We start from the raw sequence: 21,988 nt of genomic DNA, 5'->3' as shown, positions 1-21,988 counted from the left end.
TATATGTTTATTTAGAGATGCAAATGTGTGGTCAAAACACAGATTTTGGCCCAACTGGTGTGGCTCAGCGGTTGAGCATTGACCCAGGAACCGGGTCACAGTTAGATTCCAAGTCAGGGCACATGCCTGGGATTTGGGCTCAGTTGCCATTGGGGACGTGTTGGAGGCAGCCAACTGATGATTCTCTCTCATCATTGAGGTTTCTGTCCCTCTCTCCCTCACCCTTCCTCTCTTAGAAATCAATGGAAACATATTGAATTGGGGAGGAGAGATTTAAAAATAAAACATATAAACCTTGGTGTCAAATAGACCTGACTTTAAAAACCATTGTCAACAGTGCCAAATAACATATGCTGAGTTATCTAAACTCAGTTCCTCAGCTCTACAATAAAACATAATCTGTGCTCCATAGGGTTCTTGTGATGATTCATGAGATAATAAATAAAATTATTTAACTTAGTGCCAAGAGTTATAAGAAGCCTGAGCTATTTTTATTTTAATATCGATACTTTGGACACTGGAAAATGCCTGATGTTCAAAAGTCAGGATTCCTTTATCAAATTATACTCACGCGGCACTTGCATTGTATGGTGTCTGATCAACCCATTGCCATGCTCTGTTCCCCTCTGGGTCTGACAGCCCCACATAATAAGCGCTCTTTATATCCAGTTTCCCAATGATAAAATCCTGAGGAAAGAAAGAAAAGGGGTTCTGGCCGTTAGAGTACTCAGGTTGCATTGAGATCTTTATGGCCTTAGAGAGAGAAGAAAAGAAGGGGATCCAGGAAGAGCCAGGAGGCCCTGCCCAGGAGGCTGTGCAGTACAGGATCATGGACATCCCCGGGGAGCCTGATGTTTGTCTTCATCTACTCAGGCTGCTGCAACAGAAGACCACAGACAGGGTAGCTTATAAACAGCAGACACATATTTCTCACAGTCTGGATGCTGGAATTCCAGATCAGGGTAGGAGCATGATTGGGAAAATCCCTCTGCCTAGGTCATAGCTGGCCCCTTCTGGCTGTGTCCTCACATGATGGAAAGTCTCTTTTAATAAGAACACTGACCTGATTTATGAGGCTCCACCCTAATGACCTAAGCACCTCCCACCAAACCCCCAATTCCAAATACCATCACCTTTGGGAGTTAGAATTTCAACATGCAAATTTGGAGAAGACACACACATTGAGAACATAACAATGTTCAATACATATGGAAGTGATTTCTATCCATAATCATAATGAAGTCTCATCTTAGACTCACTCCCACTCTTTTATTCACTGAGAGCGGCTATTCTTCAAACTTATGCATGAGTAAACTTTTTGCATATTACATCGTTTTCTTTTCATAACCTTGGAGATTCTTTTTACATATTTTATTGCACTATTTTACTTAATACCATTTCTCTGTTAGTTAATAATTTACAGCCCAGCTGATATGGCTTAGTGGTTGAGCATCGACCTATGAACCAGGAGATCAAGGTTTGATTCCCAGTTGGGGCACATATTCAATTTGCAATCTCAATCCCCAGTGTGTGACATACCAGAGGCAGCCAATCAGTGATTCTATCTCTTCATTGATATTTCTATCTCTCTTTCCCTCCCTCTTCCTTTATATTAAATCAATTATATACATACAATATATATAAACATATATATAATTTATAAAACATTTTTATGTTAAAATAATAAACTGATATTTCAGGCTGAAATACTTTTATCTCTCCGCTCAACTCCCACATATTTTATTTTTTTAAATAAATCTTTATTGCTCATATTATTACAAATGTTCCTCATTTTTCCCCCCATCCATTCTCCCCTCCACCGGGTTCCCACCCCACCCTCTGCCCTTTCCCCATCCCCCATAGTCCTCATCCATAGGTGCACAGTTTTGTTCAGGCTCTTCCCGCCCCCCCACTCCCCTTTTCTCTGAGAATCGTCAGTCCACTCCCCTTCCATACCTCTGATTCTATTATATTCACCAGTTAATATTGTTCATCAGGTTTTTTAATTCCCTTGGCTTTTAGTTTCACTTGTTGATAGTTACGTATTTGTTGATCATAATTTTTATCTATCTCTTCTTCCTCTTCCTAAAGAACATAATAATTCATATAATTCTGGTTTGGCAGTGATGAACTCCTTTAGCTTTTTTTTACTTGTGAAGCTCTTTATCTAGCCTTTGATTCCGAGTGATAGCTTTGCTGGATAGAGTATTTTTGGCTATAGGTTCTTGCTATTCCTCACCTTGAACATTTCTTGCCATTCCCGGCTGTCTGGCCTGCATGGTTTCTGTTGAGAAATCAGCTGGAAATCTTATGGATGCTCCTTTATAGGTAACTACCTGCTTTTCTCTTGCTGCTTTTAATATTCTCTCTTTGTCTTTTGCTTTTGGAGTTTTAATTATGATGTGTCTTCGTGTGGTCCTCTTTGGGTTCCTTTTGTTTGTTGTTCTGTGCACTTCCTGGACTTGTAAGTCTATTTCTTTCCCCAGGTGGGGGAAGTTTTCTATCACTATTTCTTCCAGTATTCTTTAGGTATATTGCTCTCTCTCTTCTTCTGGGACCCCCATAATTCTGATATTGGTTTGTTTGAAATTGTCCCAGAGGTTTCTTACACTATCTTCAACTTTCTGGATTCTCTTATCTTCTTGCTTCTTTGGAGGAGAGTCCTCTGGCTCTTTGTGTTCCAAATCTTTGACTTGATTCTTGCAATCTTCCATTCTGTTTTTAGGACTCTGTATAATATTTTTTATTTCAGACAATGTATTCTTTATTTCTAGTTGATCCCTTTTCATATCCTCATAGGTCTCGTTAATTTTATCAGCCTTTTCTACGAAAGTCTTGAAAAACCTTATAAGCGTGGTTTTGAACTCTATATCCAGTTGTTTCTTGTCCTCCATTTATTTTGTTTGTGATCTGTTTCCTTGTCTCAGCATTTTCACAGCTTCCCTGATTTAGTAGGGTGGCTTTGTGTGCTAAGGTGTCGTATATGGTTCAGTGGGTCAGTCTCCCAGTTACCTGAGGTGGACAGTCTTGGTGTAGATCTTTGTGGGCTGTGTGGACAGTCTTGTTGTTAAGCCTTGTTTGTTGTTGGTATCACTGGGAAGCGTTGATCTCCAAGTCAGTTGGCTATGAGGATCAGAAGTGTCTCAGCTAGGAGGGTTTCTGTATTCGGCTTGGGTGGTGAGGAGTCTTGGGGTGGCACAGACAATCTTTGGTGAATCCCGCAGGATTGGTTGCAGGTGCGCTCACCTCTTTGGTATAGGGACAGACAAGCTTTGGATTCCTGTCTGTCCCTCTCTGGGAGAGTCTTATTTGCAGTGAACGAGAGAGCTAGCCATTGGAAGGGCTTCTGTGCTCCTCTTGGTTCGGGTGAAGTCTTCGGGTGGTGCAGACAAGCATTGGTTTGTTGGGGGTCTGGTTTCTGAGTCCCACAGTCATGGCCGCTGGCTTCACCCACCTCCGAGAGATCTCTGTCCACTGCCTGACAGTCTGGCCTCTCCCTGTCTGGGGCCATCTATCAGAGCAATAGGGTGGTACTGTTTTCCTCCCGAATAAGAAAGCTAGCGTTGCCGAGGCCGGTTTGGCTCAGTGGATAGAGCGTCGGCTTGGGGACTGAAGGGTCCCAGGTTCGATTCCAGTCGGGGCATGTACCTTGGTTGCGGGCACATCCCCAGTGGAGGGTGTTCAAGAGGCAGCTGATCGATGACTCCCTCTCATTGATGTTTCTAACTCTCTATCCCTTTCTCTTTCTGTCTGTGAAAAATCAATAAAATATATTTTAAAAAAAAAGAAAGAAAGAAAGAAAGAAAGAAAAAAAAAAAGAAAGCTAGCCTTGCATAAGCTGTCTGCCCTCTCTGCACGCCAGGAGTAAGCCAGCAGTGAAACTGACCCGCCCTCTCTGCGCTCCGCAAGCATGCCAGCAGGGAAGTCTGGTGGCAGCCTCTTTGCACACGCATTTCACCTCACCTTCACAGTTCCTGAGGTTCAGCGTGCCTTCTCTCTCCTTCCCAGATGGCAGAGCCTCCTCTTGGCCAGCCATCCCGTGCTTCAGGGCAATGTTTCCCCTGTTTTCCAGTTCTAAATTCAAATTTGTTGTGGTAGGCTGCATTCGGGTGTCACCATCTTGGTTTGTCCCACATATTTCATTTTAAATGTCTTCATTTATTTTGGGGGAGTTTAGTTTTATGGAAGCTGGAAGAAGGTGTGAAATGTAAAGGCTTAAGTAGCCTTTCCTATTTCATTGAAAGCCTCTAACCACAGCACCAATATGCTAACGCAATGAAAGCAACCTCCTTAGCCAGGATAGGTGTGCAAAACCCAGGCAGGATTGCCTGCTTCATTATCTGTTAGAACATACCTGCTCTTCCTTGGTGTTGATCACCAGCAGGTGAGACTTCATTGCCGCACAGTTGTTTTTACTCTCCGTCCAGTTTTTGGCCTCAGTAGAAATAAAGTAGCAGTTCAAACTAAATGGCTCCCAATTCTTTGGGCAGCAGCTCCAATCTTTCTCTGTATTAACAGAAGACCATGTAGGTGCAATATAAGAAAAGTAATTTGCAAAGTGTATAATACAATTGAGGTTCAAGGGGAACCACATGAAGACCAAGTCAGACTAGGAAAGACAAATACCACATGATTTCATTTACATGTGGAATCTAAAGAACAAAATAATAATAATAATAGAAATAGAAACTTACTCATAGATACAAAGAACAGACTGGAAGATACCAGAAGGGAAGGGGATTGGTGGGGATGGGGGCAGGGGCGTGGAGAGGGCTAGTGGAAAAGATGAAGGAATTAAGTATTATAAATAAAGTTATAAAATTATCCTATGGATATAAAATACAGGATAATGAATAGGATTAATTATCATACCTAGTAGAGAAACATGTAAATTGACCCTACCTTTGCTATGCCCACAGCCAATCAGAGTGAATATGCAAATTAACCCAACAGAGATGATGGTTAATGTGCATACAGATCTGGTTCTGGGGAACCTCCTCTGCACCCAGGTCACTCCCAGACAGCCATCAGGCAGAGGCTACGGAAGTGGCCAAGCCTGCGATTGGAGGTGCTGAGTGAACTGCTTCCCAAGCCTAAAGCCTGCGGTGGAGGCTTTAAGTTTGGAAAGGTGCTGGGAGAACCCCTTCCCAAGCCTAAATAAAATAAACAACTTCTACACAACAAAGATAAATCTGAGGTAAAATGGTGAAAAGAGAAATCAGACACATCAAAATGCATATCATGCTATACATTAATATGTTTTTTAAAAGTAAAATTGAACAGTATGCATGCTTAATTCAGTAGTGATGTAAAAAAAATAAAATAAAATAAAAATAAAAAAAGGAAAGGAAAGGGGAAACCAAGATGGGGGCGAAGTTAAACTGATGCCTTGCAAAACAATTTCAAAACTACAACTAAAAGGCAAGACATCTATCACCCAGATCCACAGGAAAGTTGGCTGAGTGGAAGTTCTACAACTAGAAGGAAAGAGAAAACAGCATTGAGACGTGCACAAGCACTGAAAAGCGGAGGTACAGAGGCACGCGAATCAGGCTGGCAGCGGACAATTGGGTCAGCTGCTTTTTTCAACCTGAAGGGAGATAAGTTCCTGATTACTCTGAATTCCATTTTCTGGAGAGATGCTGGGGACCCAAACTCCTATGGGAGAAGCTGGACTGTCTGCCATCAGGTCGGAAAGTGAGAGTGGCTTTCTGGCAGAGCTGCGCCCAGCAATCATTGTTTACTGTGCTGGAGCTCGGGACATGGGGATTTGGAAATGCAGAGATGCAAAGATGGCTCACTGGCAGCCATCACTATTTGCCATGCCCTAGCCTAGTGACTCCCTGAGACCCTACCCTATACAATCTACAAACCCACCCAAGCTCCACTCAGCAGCTTTTGCATATAAATGGCCTGCCCTATCGCAGCTTAACATAACAAACTGAAGCTCTGGTCAGACAGTTCCAAAACCCCAAGCAAAGAGGGGAAAACTGTACTTTTCACTGTAGCTCCTGCTGGGTGGCCTCAGACAGTAGCTGACCTGCACCCCATTGGAGATCCAGAAGCTAGTATATCTAGTGGTCAGTGTGAGACAACACCAGATTTCAATTCCTCACATCCATAAGGGATACACTCAGGGGACAGACTCAGTGAGCACCAAAGCCCCACTGAAGCAAGTTTGCCTCATAAGAGTGTCTCTAGCACAGAAGTTCTCCCATCATAGATGCAGCAGTTCCTCAAGGCAATTGGCCTAGAGGGCAATTCCTCCCCGTGGGACCAAAAACAATCAAGACTCAACTACAACATGGTTGTAAAAGCAGTCCACAAAGGGGTGCACCAAGAGTGTCCACCTCAGGTAACTGGGAGGCCAACCCACTGGGCCATATAGGACATCTAGCACACAAAGCCACCCTACCAGCTAAGGGAACCAGTGAAAATGCAGAGGGGGGAAAAACAAAAAAAACAGATCACAAACTCAAGAAATGGTAAAAAAAAAAAAAAAAAAAAAAAAAAAAAAAAAAAAAATGACTGGATAGAGTTCAAAACCACTGTTATTAGGTTTTTCAAGAATTTCCTAGAAAAGACCAATAAATTTAATGAGACCCTCGAGGATATAAAAAAGGACCAATTAGAAATTAAACATACACTGACTGAAATAAAAAATATTATAGAGACCCAACAGCAGACTAGAAGAATGCAAGAATCAACTAAAAAATTTTAAATACAAAAAAGAAAAAAAAACACTTAACTAGGAAAGAAAAAAGAAAAAAGAATCCAAAAGTTTAAAATAGTATAAGAATCCTCTGGGACAACTTTAAGCATACCAACATCAGAATTATTGGAGTGCCTGAAGAACAGAGAGAGCAAGATATCAAAAACATATTTGAAGAAATAGTGACTGAAAACTTTCCCCACCTGGTAAAAGAAATAGACTTACAAGTGCAGAAAGTACAAAGAACCCCAAACAAAAGGAATCTATAGAGGACCACACCAAGACATATCATAATTAAAATGCCAGGAGCAAAAGACAAAGAGAGAATATTAAAAGCAACAAGAGAAAAACAATTAATTACCTATAAGGCAGCACTCATACGATTGTCAGCTGATTTCTCAACAGAAACAATGCAGGCCAGATGGAAATGGCAAGAAATATTCAAAGTGATAAATAGCATGAATCTACAAACAAGATTTCTCTACCCAGCAAAGTTATCCTTCAGAATTGAAGGTCAGATAAAGAGCTTCACAGATAAGAAAAAGCTAAAGGAGTTCATCACCACCAAACCAGGATTATATAAAGTGCTGAAAGGTGTTCTTTAAGATGAGGAAGAAGAAAAAAAGTAAAGATAAAGATTATGAAGAACAAATACATATCTATCAACAGGTGAATCTAAAAATAAAGTGAATTAAAAATCTGAGGAACAGAATAAACTGGTGAATATAATAGAATCAGGAGCATAGAATGGAGTGCATGGATAATTCTCAGGGGGAAGCTGGCTGTGGGGGTGCAAGAAGACACTGGACAAAAATCGTATACCTATGGATGAGGACAGTGGAGGGAAGGTAAGGGCAGAGGGTGGGATGGGAACCAGGTGGAAGGAAGCTAGGGGGCGGGGGGGAGGAGAAACAATTGTAATAATCTGAACAATAAAGATTTATTACATTTTTTAAAAAGATATACTCTTAAAACAAACAAGCAAAACAAAACAAGAAAAAAATGGAACTGCCTCATAACCCAGCAACTCCACTTCTGGGAATTTATCCAAAGAAACCCAAAACACTAATTCAAAACAATAGATGCACCTCTATGTTCATTGCAGCATTAGCCAATATCTGGAAGCAGCCCAAGTGTCCATCAGTAAAGTGGATAAAACAGCTATGTACATTTACACAGTTTTAAAGTGAGGACAGTCTCATCCTGATTCATGGTCCAACATCAAAATTGGCCAGTAATAAAACGGTTACTTGGGATGTACATAAGTATTATTAATTAGAAACCTTAAATACCAAAAGATAATTTTTAAATTTTATAAAAGTAAGAATAATTTGAAAGCAGAATTTTTATGACATATTTCCACATGAGGCTTGAGTAAATTTTGTGGATGTTGGTAGCATTTGTCTGGAAGTCTGGAAAAGGAATTGTTTTTTAAGGAAAATCTAGAATCTGATATGAGCATGTAAGTTGAGATATATTTTTTAAAAAAAAAAACTAGAATAAACCAATCTTGAGCTCCCCCACCTCCGGACCTCTGAGAAAAGGTATAGTCTGGTTGAGAATTACAGTGCATGCCCTGGCCAGTATGGCTCAGTTGGTTGGAATGTTATTATCTTGTGCACAAAAAGGTTGTGAGTTTGATTCCCAGTCAAGGCATATACTCAGGTTGTGGGTTTGATCTCTGGTTGGGGAGTGTGCAGGAAGCAATCAGTCCATGTTTCTCACATTGACGTTTCTCTCTGTTTCTTCCTCTTTCCCTTCCTCCCTCCATCCCTCTTTCCTTCTCTCTCTCTCCCTCTCTAGCTCCCTCCCTCTGCCTAAAATCCATTTTTTTTTTAATAATTGGGCCCTAGCCAGTTTGACTCAGTGGATAGAGCATCCACCTATGGACTAGGGGTCCCAGGTTCAAATCCAGTCACGGGCATGTACCTTGATTGTGGGCACATATCCAGGGGGAAGTGTGCAGAAGGCAGATGGTTGATGTTTCTCTCTCATCAATGTTTCTAACTCTCTATCCCTCTCCCTTCCTCCTGGTTAAAAAAAAAATCAATAAAATATATTGTTAAAAAATAATAATAATTGCAACACCTTACCTGTCATGCTCGTTCCTTCACTAAAGCTGTTTAAACCTGAATTGTATGTGCGTAGTTCAGACAGCCTTTTGTCAGTTCTGCCATGTATAAAATGAAAATTCACTGTGAAGAAAGAAAGATTAGTATCCATCCATTCTTTTACTATAGAGCTTAAATTCCATCAAAGTGGGCTTATTTCCAACTACCATCACTGTCTTCTCTCTATGAAAGCCCAGTAAAGGCAGTGTTAAATTACTCATTTCTTATATTCAGTTGTTACATAAGCCTACACATTATATTTGCTCTTCCCTCATTGAAATTTAAGGTCTGTATTCTAGGACAGATATTCTAATTCTTTTCTATATCAGTGAATTAAAGGCACCTAGGACAGTGACCATCATAATGACCTATAGATATTTGTTGGCCAATTGGCTGTCTACTTCTCCTTAATTTTAATAATCCTGAGGCAAGTTTGGAGGTTATTTTGATATTTTCTAAAATTTCTGAATTCTGGTAGATAAACATAAGTGGTAAATAGAAACCTAGGGGGACCTTTAAACAGCAACATTTTAAATATCTTAAATGAGCATTAAGTTTTATGGTCAAGGGTGTGCATATTGAACAAAACCTGTTCTCCCCCCTGTCCAGCATGGCTAGTGGTTGAGCATAGACCTATGGAACAGGAGGTCATGGTTCCATTCCCCGGCAGGGCACATGCCCGAGTTGCAGACTCAGTCCCCAGTGTGGGTCATGCAGGAGTCAGCCAATCAATGATTCTCTCTCATCATTAATATCCTTCTCTCCCTCTCTCTCTCTCTCTCTCTCTCTCTCTCTCTCTCTCTCTCTCTCTCTCTCTCTCTCTCTCTCTCTTCTTCCTACTTCTTCTTTGGAATCAATAAAAATAAATTAATAATAATAAAAAAGACCTCTTCTCTCTTGGATCCTGAATTTATTCTTGACTCATTTCTGCCTTGACCTTCTACTTCTGAAGCTCACTACTGGGAAACCTTTCTACCTTCCTCTTAGCCTATGTCCAGGAGACAGGAATATCTGCTTTCTCTTGATAAAAATAAAATATCTTTTCTTGAGCCTCTTCCTCTCTTGCTCTTGACCATAAAAATAAAGCAGGATTTAACTTCGTTGATAATTATTTCTGTTTTAATAAACACTATGAGATTTCTTTATCTCAAAGAAACTTCAAATGGGCCCATTTGACATAAAATCAGTTTCAGTTCCAGGCTATACAATAACTATTTTTAATCACCTTATCAGTGAATAGAGAAGCAAACTGTACATTAGAAAGAAAAAAGTATTTGAGATTTCTCACAAAGTATACCTGAAATATTTATTTGGAAACAAATAAAACAGTAAATAAATATTGTATTCCTCTACATCTCTATTTCATTTGAATACTTTTTCTCATGTTGGAAAAGACTCTCACATGAAAATCAAAAACCATACTCTAAAGTATCATGATTGTCAAAGCAATTATAGTTACATTCTCAATAGAGGACTTTGTGACTAGAGAACACTTGACTACTATGGAACCCAGTAGTGACAGATAGGGTCTTAGAGTATGGCTACTACTAACACACATTCAAATATGAAGCTCTCATTGAGAAAATGCTAATAAAACAAAATGAAGTAAATCTGGAAGAAAAGTTAATTATCAAGAAAGACATGAATTGTATAAAAATGTTATTGATTTTAGAATATGGATATTGTATTTCACTACATGACCGATCTTTTTATCAGTTCTAGTTATTTATTCACAGATTTTCTTGGATTTCATTTATATTGACAATCAAATCATGTAAAATAAAGGGAAGTTTCATCTCTTCCTTTCCAATACTTAAAAAAATAATTAAAAACAAGGCAAATATCCCTGATGAACGTTGATGCTAAGATCGTCAACAAAATATTAACAAACTGAATCCAGAACTACATTGAAAAGATCATGCATTGTAATCAAGTGGGATTAATTCCAGGATGAAAGGTTAGTATAATATTCACAAATCAATAAACATGATATATAATATAAACAGAATGAGGGATATAATTCACATGATCATTTCAATACAGACAGTAAAAGCACATGATAAAATCCATCATGCATTTAGGATAAAAATTCACAGCAAAGTGGGAATAGAGGGATCATACCTTAACATAATAAAGGCAAAATATGACAAACCTACTGCCAACATTATACACAACAAGCAAAAACTAAAAGTGTTATCTTTAAAGTCAAGAACAAGATGGGAATGTCAGCTTTCACCCCCCTAATTCAACACTGAGGCCTGGTGCATGAAATTCTTGCAATCGGAGTGGGGGGGGAGGGTTCCTCAGCCCAGCCTGCACCCTCTCACAGTCCAGGAGCCCTTGGGAGATGTACAACTGCCAATTTAGTTCCACTCCTCATGGCCTAAGCTGACAATTGGGCATTCTTAGTGCTGCTGTGGAGGTGGAACAGACTTCTGCCACCACCACTGCACTCACCAGCCATGAACCTGGCTCAGGGCTTCTGGCTGAGCAGTACTACGCGCTGACCACAAGGGGGCAGTTTCTGTGTTGAGCAGCTGTCCCTTCATAGACAGTATGTGTCATAGCAAGCAGTTGTTCTGCTGTTGGTCAATTTGCATATTAGCAAATTATATAGGATAGCACTAGAAGTACTAACCAGATAAAAAGTAATAAAAGGCATGAATATTGGAAAAGAGAAAGAAAAACTGTCATTATTCACAGATGACATAATATTGTATATAGAAAACCCTAAGCCTCCACAAAACCAAACAAACCAATAAACAGAAGAACACTGGATATAATAAATGAATTGAGCAAAGTAGCAGGATACAAATTTAATATTCAGAAATTGGTGGCGTTTTATACCCCAATAATGAACTATCAGAAAGAGGAATTAAGAAACAATTCCATTTGCTATTGCAACAAACACCCCACCACCACCACCACCAAAAAAAAATAAGGTTCCTAAGAATAACTTTAACCAAGGAGGTAAAAGATCTGTACAAGAAAAATTATAAGATACTGAAGGAAAAAAACCGAGGAAGAAACAAATAAGTAGAAGAATATACCGTATCGATGGATAGACAGAATTAACATCATTAAAATGTCCATACTGCTTAAATCAATCAATAGATTAAATGTAATTCTTATTAAAATACCAATGGCATATCTCACAAATCTAAAACAAATATTCCAAAATTTTATATGGAACCACAAAAGACCTTGAATGGCCTCAGCAAGCTTAAGAAAAACAAAGTTGGAGGTATCACAATATCTAATATGAAACTGTACTATAAGGTCATAGGTAATCAAAACAGCATGGTATTGGCAAAGGAACAAGCATATAAATAAAAGGAACGAAACAGAGAGCTCAGCCCTAGCTGGTTTGGCTCACTGGATAGAGCCTCAGCCAGTTTGGCTCAGAGGATAGAGCATCAGCCTGGGGACTGAATGTCCCAGGTTTGATTCCGGTCAAGGGCATGTACCTCGCTTGCAGGCTCCTCCTTTCCTGGGCCGCAGCTGCAGAAGACAACCAACTGACATGTTTCTCTCACATTGATATTTCTCTCTGTCTTTCCCTCTCTCTAAAAATCAATGGAAAATATATTCTTGGGTGAGGATTAAGAAAGAGGAGGAGGCCCAGGTATAAACCCATGCATGACTAATTAATATCTTATTAAGGAGGCAAGAATATACAATGGATAAAGATAGTCTCTTTAATAAATGGTGCTGGGGAAATTGGACAAATACATGAAAAAAGAAAAAGAAACTAGACCACCAGCTTACACCATACAAAAAAACAAACTCAAAATGGATTAAAGAGTTAAATATAGGTCGTGAAACCATAAAAATCCTAGAAGAAAACATAAGTAGTAAAGTCTCAGACATCTTACATAGCAATATTTTTTCTGACATATCTCCTGGGACAAGGGAAACAAAGGAAAAAAATAAACAAATGGGACTACCTCAAACTAAAAACCTTCTACACAGAAAACCTTCTACAACAAAATGAAAAGGGACCCCACTGTATGAGAAAATAAACTCTCCAATGATACATCTGATAAGGGGTTAACTTCTAAAATATATAAAGAATGTATACAACTCAATACCAAAAACCCAATTTAAAAATGGGCAAAGGACCTGAATAGAACTTTCTCCCAGGAGGACATACAATGAATGGCCAATAAACATGAAAAGTTGTTTAATGTCACTGATCATCAGAGAGATGAAGATTAAAATGACAATGAGATATCACCTCATGTCTGTCAGAATGGCTTTCATCTATAAATCAACAAACAATTGCTGGCAGTAATGTGGAGAAAAGGGAACCCTAGTACGTTGTTAGTGGGAATGCAGACTGGTATACTCATTGTGGAATACAGTATGTAGTTATTTCAAAAATTTAAAAAAGGAACTACCTCTTGACTCAGTGATACCACTTGGAATATATCTGAAGAAATATATCTAATTTGAAAGAATATATGCACCCCTATGTTTGTTGCAGTGTTATTTACAATATCCAAGATCTGGAGACACCCCAAGTGCCCATAAGTATATGAGTGAACAAAAAAAGCTGTGGTACATTTACACAATGGAATACAACTCAGCTGTAAAAAGGCAGAAAATTTACCATTTGTGACAGCAGGGAGGACCTGAAGATTATTATGCTAAGTGAAATAAGCATATCAGAGAAAGACAAACACCATTTGATCTCACTTATATGCGAAATCCGATAAACAAAGTAAGTTATAAACAAAATAGAAACAGAAGAATAGGACTAAGGAACAGCAGTCAGGGGGGAGGTGATGAGGGAGTAGGTAAAAATTGAAAGAATTAAGCAAAAAGGCTATATATATAACACATAGACACAGACAACAGTATGGTTAAGAGAGGTATAGTGGGCCAATAGAAGATAAATGGGGATGGAAAGAGACTTTACTATGGCCCATGATGCAGTATGCAGATGGTATTTTATTACATTGTATACTTGAAACCTATATGATTTAAGTAACAGTCACCCAAAAAATTCAATTAAAAAAAGTTAAAAGTTGTCGGTTTGTTGTTTTTTAAGAAGAGAAAAGCATGGCATTCTAAGTTAAAGCTAACATATCAATGGAGGAAAGGCAAACACACCCTAATAAATCTCTATGAAACATGAAAGGGAAAGCAATCAAGAGAAGTGGCACCTCAGGGAAGAACTTACCCACACGGCTCACAGTAAAGCATGCACAGAGGAATGCTATGGAAATCACAGCAACAGACCAGGCCCTCACTTGAAACCACCATATTCCGTTTTCTGTCAGAGAGGCAAGACAAATGCAATTACCAAGGGGACACAAGGCCAGCATTTCTAAAAGTTACAGCATAAGAAGACCAAAGGACCTCAGAGTAATTAAACTTGAAGCAAGAAGAAAGTCTAAAAATTCCCTCAGAATGTATAACCAGAAGCTCAGAAGTCCTAAGCAAGCTAGGCAAAACTCAACCTCAACCAACTGTAATTTTCATTTTATTCTTCTTTCTTATTAAATACCACATTTATCCATTGATTTCCCCATATTTCTTAAAACATCATTTTTCTCCCCTTTTAATTCTCATAACACTGTATTAATATTTGGTTTCTTATTCTTTCAAGTACTTCTAGCTCTGAGGAATTTTTATTTCTTTCAACTTCTCAAAAATCTATGATGTTAGTCCAAACTTTATCTCTTCAATCTGTCTGTTATCTACCTCTTCTCCAGATGACTCATAATCTCATCATATACTTCTTTCCTCCTTAGAAGTGATAAAGGAATGCTCACCTCTATTTTGAGGTTGCCCTTCTTGCTCCATTGTGTGAGTCAGAGGACTCCCTGTGTTCAAAAGCTCCTGGAGCCTCTTGGATCTCTCTTACAGAAGGTGTTATCCGAAGACCTGCCTTCATTCAAATAGGTCAGAGCACAGAAACAAATAGTTTAACACTCAGATGATGCTAAGAGACATTCAAAATAAAGGGTCTCTCAAAGAAGAAGTTGTGGTTTGGATGAAAGATTCTGGTATTATTTTTAAATATTGGAAAGAATAAAAGAGGAAATTGAGAAACATACCCAAAACTACTCATAAAAATTTAGACAAGAATATTCAAATAATTTTTTCTGTTACTGGTATGAAATGTCTTTCTCTAATTCTTATGCATTCTGACATGGGAAAGGAAAATTTTCATATGCCCTAACAGCAATTACTTACAGTCCTTAATTAAATTAAGTGCTCCCTAACCAACCTTTACATTTTGCACAGTATCTTCGGAAATGAGCAAAAGTCTTATTAAATGGATATCATTTGATCATCATTAAATATGGTAAATTACAAAAAGCCTATGGACATTTTATAGGAACATGGTGGCAAAATGGGAGATTCTGGAATCTAGTTGCATTGACAAATATTTTTATTGCATCAAGATCAATATTAGGCAGAAGTTAGTGATATTTATAATCTGCTGGATTAGATGCAATTAGAAGTTATAAAACATCAGAGGCAGGCTTCATGAATTCCTTGTTGTTAATCTGAAATGTAGACCTTTCTTTCTACTAACATCACAAACATTCTCACATGAGCAGTCTTGAACACAAAATATCTGCTATGAATATAGGAATATTGAACCCAACGTGGTTTCCACTCAACTTGATTTAAGTGATAGAAAAATTCTACAGATAATAATAAAATGACATTGAGCCGAGACCGGTTTGGCTCAATGGATAGAGCGTCGGCTTGGGGACTGAAGGGTCCCGGGTTTGATTCCGGTCAAGGGCCATGTACCTTGGTTGCGGGCATATCTCCAGTAAGGGGTATGCAAGAAGCAGCTGATCAATGACTCTCTCTTATTGATGTTTCTAACTCTTTATCTCTCTCCCTTCCTCTCTGTACAAAATCAATAAAAATATATTTTTTTAAAATGCTAATAATAATAAAATGACATTTAGAATAGGAATGAAAACTTGGAAAATTGATTTGAGAGGCAACAAATCATAAGAGGAGTAGAAGAGTGATTGTTAACATCATCATCTGTTTTTAGTTTTCTTCAGAAACAAAGAAAAACAACCCACGATTGGATCGCTTGGGGGTCCAGGAAAAGAAAACATTCTCCTTAGCTATATATAGAAAAGGGAAGTTAAAGACTTCTGATTCCTTGCTCATCTCCAATACAGGCTCTCCTAACCATGTAATCATCTTGACCATTTGCAACCCTGTGCCCCATTTTCTTTGCCTTTTTCCATTCCTCTGTGCCATATATATTTCTAGATTGCTGCTGGCAAACCTCTGCATGGTAGTAGCAAAATCAGAAAAGAACAATACATCAAAATATAAAATAAGACAAATATTCATAGGATGAATGGTAAATTGTAACAAAAGCCAAACTCTGAATAGGTTCAGGTTAGATGTACAAATAGATTTAGGATATTTGAATCTACTCAAAAAGTACTGCAACCAGTAGAAATAAAGAAGACAGTAACTAGTATTGATTGAATATAAAATCATATACTAATAGAATCAAAGCAAAAAATGTTTTGTTTTGACTTGAACTTTTTTAAAGGGGCTAAGACTGGTGAATCCGCAATTGGAATTAAATTCCTTTCTAAGAAAGCAGCATTGGGTTATTCTTTTAAAAATTAGTGTTTGTGCAATAAACAGAAAGAAAGAAAGAAAGAAAGAAAGAAAGAAAGAAAGAAAGAAAGAAAGAAAGAAAGAAAGAAAGGAAGAAAGGAAGGAAGAAAGGAAGAAAGGAAGGAAGGAAGAAATTCCTAGAAACATACAATCTTTTAAAAATGAATCAAGAAAAAAAATGAACAAACCGTTACAACCAACAAAACTGAAGCATTAAACTTCATACTGTATCATTCAATGATATAAAATTCTGGAAAAGGCAAGAAAAGAGATCAATGGTTGCATGGTGAGGTGTGAAGAGATGAATTAGCAGAGCACAGATAATTTTTAGTGCAGTGCAAATACTCTGTATGATATTATAAATTTGGGTACATGTCATGAAACATTTGTCCAAACTAACTTGTATAACATTAAGAGTGAAGCCTAATGTAAACTATGGACTTTGGGTCCTTCTGACTTGTCCATGTAGATTCATCCTTGGTGAAAAAATATAGCATTCTGGTGAGTGCTGTTGATAAAGGGAGAGATTATGCATGTGTGGGGCAAGGGGCACGTGGGAACACTCTGTATCTCTCCATTTTCTTGTAAACATAAATGCTCTAAAAATAGTTTTTTTTTAAAAAAAACAATAAGCTATAATAATTAGTTATATCTAATTATAAATAATAATTAGCTATATCTAATTACTAAAAGTTTGTAGCTAGAGTAATTTCACACAAAGCAGAGTTCAGAGCAAGAAACCTATCAGGGATAAAGACAGGCATTCCATAATGATAAAGAAGTGGATATTCCAAGAAGCTATAACAACCTTTAATGTAAATGTACCTGACAAAGACCCCGAATAGCTGCAGCAACCTTGAGAAAGAAGAGCAAAGTTGGAGGGATCATAATGCCAAATATCAAGCTATACTGCAAAACCACTGTCCTCAAAACTGCCTGGTACTGGCACAAGAACAGACATATAGACCAATGGAAGAGGACACAGAACCCAGAAATTGACATAAGCCATAATGTTTACTTACTATTTGACAAAGGAGGCAAGAGTACACAGTGGAGGCAAGACAGTATCTTCAATAAATGGTACAGGGAATCTGAAAAAGGGAGGATCCAAGATGGCTGCTCAGGTAGACACCTAACTGCAGCAGCACACAACAATTTCAATGGAATACAACTAAAATGTAGAGTGGACATTGCCCAGAGCTACAGGTAGTCGACTGACTGAAAATTCTACAACAAGAAGGAAAGAGAAAACCAGAAGGAAAATCAGAGGAGCTGAAAAAAGCCTAAGGTACGGAGACATGCTGCACGCACGCACCCACACGCGCGGAGAGGTCGCAGCCAGAGAGGAGGAGAAGGCTGGGTGCCTGCCTGGCTTTCCCAAGCAGGAAGGAAATAAAAACCCCGGCCTGGGCTGAACCCCAGAACCGGCAGCGCTGAGCCCCAGTTCTGGGCCAGACCCTGGGGACCCAGGCTCCGGCAGGGGGAGACAGGGCTGTGAGGTGGAATCCCAGGGGAGCGGCAAAAATCAGGGCCGTGGAGTCGCGCACATTGCGCACAGAGGACTAAATGTTGACTCTGAATCTGGATTGCCCTGGAGGGAAGAAACAAAACCTCCGGCGGTGCTGAGCCCCACTCCTGACTGCTCTGAACCCCAGTTCTAGGCCAATCCCTGGGGACCCAGGCTCAAGCAGAGGGAGACGGGGCTGTGAGGTGGAGTCCTGGGGGATCGGCAAAAAGCAAGCCCCCAGAGTCGCGCACATTGCACGCAGAGGACAGTCTGTTGACTCTGATGCTAGACTCCCCTAGCGGGAAGGAGAAAAAAAGCTCCAGACTGGAGGAACGCGATGAGGAGCAGGAGCCCCTGCTGGACACCGGCCAGACAGGCGTCAGGAAGGAGCCGGGCGACAGGGCCCCCGGAGGGAGGGGGATGCCCCTGGGCCTTCGACCGCTGAGCGCGGGCAATGGAGCCGAGGCCGGGGGCTGCTTCCTGGGCAGCGCCAACCCCTGCAACAGGCTGAAGCAGCACAGGAGCCCGCGGAGAACAAAGGGGTGCCACAGGCCAACCTGCTGAGGTTCCAGGACAAGGAGGAAGAAACCGAAGAAGTTTGCAATGTGAAGAAATCAAGTGAGAGCAAAAGATAGTAAAATTACTTAAGAAAGAATACAAAAAAGATCTTGAAAAATCGAAGACTAAGTCAGAACTAAACTCAGCAGCCAACATTGCAACATAAATGCATTTAAAAAAAAAAAAAAAAAAAAAAAAAAAAGGACAGAAAGTTGGAACGGCAGCGGCCAGGCCTAGAGTGGCCAGGCACAAGGCAGTGGCAGCCAGGCATGGAGCAGCAACAGCCAGGCCCCAGAGCAGCAGCAGTCAGAACCAGAGCATCAACAGTCAGGCCTGGAACACCCAGATTTGGGGCAGTGGCAGCCAGGCCTGAGGCGGAGGCAGCCAAGCCCAGGGTGGCCAGTCCAGGAACACCCAGGCCCGGAGTGGCCGGGCCCGGAGAAGCCGGGTCGGGAGCAGCCAGACCCAGAACATCAGCAGCCAAGCCCGGAGCGTCCAGGACGAGAGCTGCCAGGCTTGGAGTGATGGACCCGGGCACCGGGCACAGAGCAGCCGGGTTGGGAGCAGCCAGGCACAGAGCAGCAGCAACCATGCTTGGAGCAGCCAGGTCGGGAGCGTCCAGGCCCGGAGCGGCTGGGCCCGGAGCAGCCAGGCCCAGAGCAGCCGGGTTGGGTGCAGCCAGGCCCAGAGCAGCAGCTGCCAGGCTGGGAGCGGCCGGGCCAGGAGCAGCTGGGCCCTGAGCAGCAGGGCCCAGAGCAGCCGGGTCGGGTGCGGCCAGGCCCGGAGCAGCAGCAGCCAGGCTGGGAGCGGCCAGGTTGGGAGCGGCAGTGGCCAGACCCGGAGCAGCTGGTTGTGGAATGGACCAGAGCAACAGAGGCCAGGCCTGGAGCAGCCAGGCCTGAAACAGCTCGCTCCTCGCTTGCCTCCGCCCCAAGGCTGCCTTTCAGACATGGCTGGGAACTTTTGGGGGAACTTGAGGGTCTGCTGAATCAAATGAGGAAGGCTTAGATCTGGATGTGTTGAGTTAGTATAGGGCTGGGGTGTTGATCTGTGAGTGCCTTGTGTGGGGTCTGGATGAGGTTGGTTGATCTATTTGGAAATGTCTTTTGTGTGAAGTGTATCCTTGGGCATGTGGAGGTATTATTGATTTGAGAAAATGCTAAATAACTCACTTACTATCTGAAAAATTTAAAGTTCTGAAAGTTTAAGGTCTCTTGCCAAAAAGAGGTTTTAAAGCTAACACCTTAATTTTAATGGAGAAAGGGAATGACAAGCCCTTCCCACCCAGAACAGGTAATCCAATACCAACCAGCAGCTATGTTTAAACAATGTGTCCATTTACACTTGAATGGCTACACCTTTTGGTAGCATAAGGGCAAGTTTACATGTAAACAAGTTTGCTCTCAATTCCCAGGGCAGAAAAAAAAAAACCAAGGTTTAAAATTATTAGATTTTAAAATTTATTCTTAGAAGTGTAAAAGTTTATTAATAATAATAAAAAAAAAAGGGAGATTGAAAAACCTGATGAACAATAATAGCGGTTCGGCGGAGATATGGGAGGGGAGTGGACTGACTGTTCTCAGGGGGGAAAGGGAGGGAGGAAGAGCCTGAATATAAACTGTGCACCTATGGATGAGGACAATGGGGGGTGGTGAGGGGGCGGAGGGTGGGGTGGGAACTTGGTGGAAGGGGGAAGAAATGAGGAACCTTTGTAATAATATGAACAATAAAGATTGATTTTTAAAAAAATGGTACTGGGAAAACTGGTCAGATACATGCAAAAAAAAAAAAAAAATGAAACTAGACCACCAATTTATACCAGACACAAAAATAAACTTAAAATGGATAAAGGACTTAATGTAAGGTGGGAAACCATAAAAATCTTAGAAAAATCCATAGGCAGCAAAATATCAGGAATTTATCAAAGCAATATCTTTACTGACACCACTTCTAGGGCAATGGGAACTAAGGAGAAAATAAACTAATAGGACTACATTAAAATTAAAAGATTCTGCATAGTAAAAGAAACCATCAACAAAACAACAAGAAAGCCAACTGCATGTGAGAACATATTTGCCAATGTTATCTCTGATAAGTGTCTAATCTCCAAAATTTATAGGGAACTCATACAACTTAACAAAAGAAAAGAGAAACAATCCAATCAAAAAATGGGCAAAGGACCTAAATAGACACTTTTTGAAAGAGGACATGCAGAAGGCCAAGGGACATATGAAAACATGCTCAAAGTCACTAATCATCTGAGAGATACAAATCAAAACAACAATGAGGTACCATCTCACACCTGTCAGAATGGCTATGATCAACAAATCAACAAATGACAAGTGCTGGTGAGGATGGGGAAAAAAAGAAACCCTCTCGTACTGCTGGTGGGAATGCAGACTTGTGCAGCCACTGTGCAGAACAGTATGGATTTCCTCAAAACATTAAAAATGGAACTTCCATTTGACCCACTAATCCCACTTCTGGGAATATATCCCAAGAAAACAGAAACACCAATCAGAAAGGATATATGCACCTCTATGTTCATAGCAGCACAATTTACAATAGCTAAGATTTGGAAACAATTTAAGTGCCCATCAGCAGATGACTGGATTATAAAACATTGTTACATCCACACAATGGAATATTATGCTGCTGTAAAAAAAAAAAAAAAAGAAGGAACTCTGACCATTTCCAACAGCGTGGATGGACCTGGAGAACATTATGCTAAGTGAAATAAGCCAGTCAGAGAAAGATAAATATTACATGGTCTCACTCATTTGTGGAATATAATGAACAACATAATCTCATAAACAAAAATAGATCCAGAGACACAGAAGCATCGAACAGACTGGCCAACCTCAGAGGGAAGGTAGGAGATGGGGGTAGAGGGGCAGGGTAAGAGATCAACCGAAGGACTAGTATATATGCATAGAAGCATAACCAATGGACACAGACAGTAGGGGGATGAGGGCATGGGCTAGGGAGATGTCACTGGGGGAAAAGGAGATACACAGAATACTTTAAACAATAAAAAATTAAAAAAAAAAACTCAATTGAGATATAGGCAAGCAATGAGTGGTAAATATAATTAACTACACTGTTAAATCAAGAAAATTATAGGCCACATGGAGATAGTCATAGAGAAAATCAGCTTTATTATGATTAATTATAACTGCTATAATTAGCATGAATTGCAGTCCTTACTGTAAATGTAATATATTTTATATTGTTTTAGAAAGAAAATTGTGTGTAAGAACTTTAGTAAAAAGGGAGATACAAATATGCCAGGAGTCATTTTGAGTGGCAATCCATACATGGAAATTATAAAACTTAAAGAAAAAAATACCAGAAAACCTAATGAATACAAACCTATGTCAACTCACCAGTGTTAACCTAAAAATAAACGGTCAAAGTGAGGAGCAAAAAGCATCTTTTGGGATCCAAAGGCTATTCTGGAAGCACTGATAGATTCAGGAA

General features: G+C 40.0%; 1 protein-coding gene across 3 annotated transcripts in view; it reads right to left on the bottom strand.

The window, feature by feature from the left end:
- The window catches only part of LOC311619548 (C-type lectin domain family 6 member A-like), a 48,276-nt gene that overhangs the window by 25,551 nt on the left and 737 nt on the right, over positions 1-21,988 (bottom strand). Inside the window, exons 2-7 of one of the 3 annotated variants that reach the window (XM_084878076.1) lie at positions 17,466-17,534; positions 14,604-14,719; positions 14,009-14,101; positions 8,806-8,907; positions 4,355-4,506; positions 572-687 (exon numbers count right to left, since the gene is read on the bottom strand). In XM_084878076.1, coding sequence (XP_084734202.1) covers positions 572-687; positions 4,355-4,506; positions 8,806-8,907; positions 14,009-14,101; positions 14,604-14,634 — 494 coding nt within the window. In that variant the 5' untranslated portion in view covers positions 14,635-14,719; positions 17,466-17,534. The remainder of the gene's footprint in view (positions 1-571; positions 688-4,354; positions 4,507-8,805; positions 8,908-14,008; positions 14,102-14,603; positions 14,720-17,465; positions 17,535-21,988) is intronic. The other 2 variants (XM_084878078.1, XM_084878079.1) reach the window with 2 other exon arrangements.

The sequence above is a fragment of the Pipistrellus hanaki genome (assembly GCF_964339955.1).
Source record: "Pipistrellus hanaki genome assembly, chromosome: 3".
Taxonomy (NCBI): Eukaryota; Metazoa; Chordata; class Mammalia; order Chiroptera; family Vespertilionidae; genus Pipistrellus; species Pipistrellus hanaki.
The sequence above is the reverse complement of the archived record's forward strand: the minus strand, read 5'-3'. Positions and strand labels throughout refer to the sequence as shown.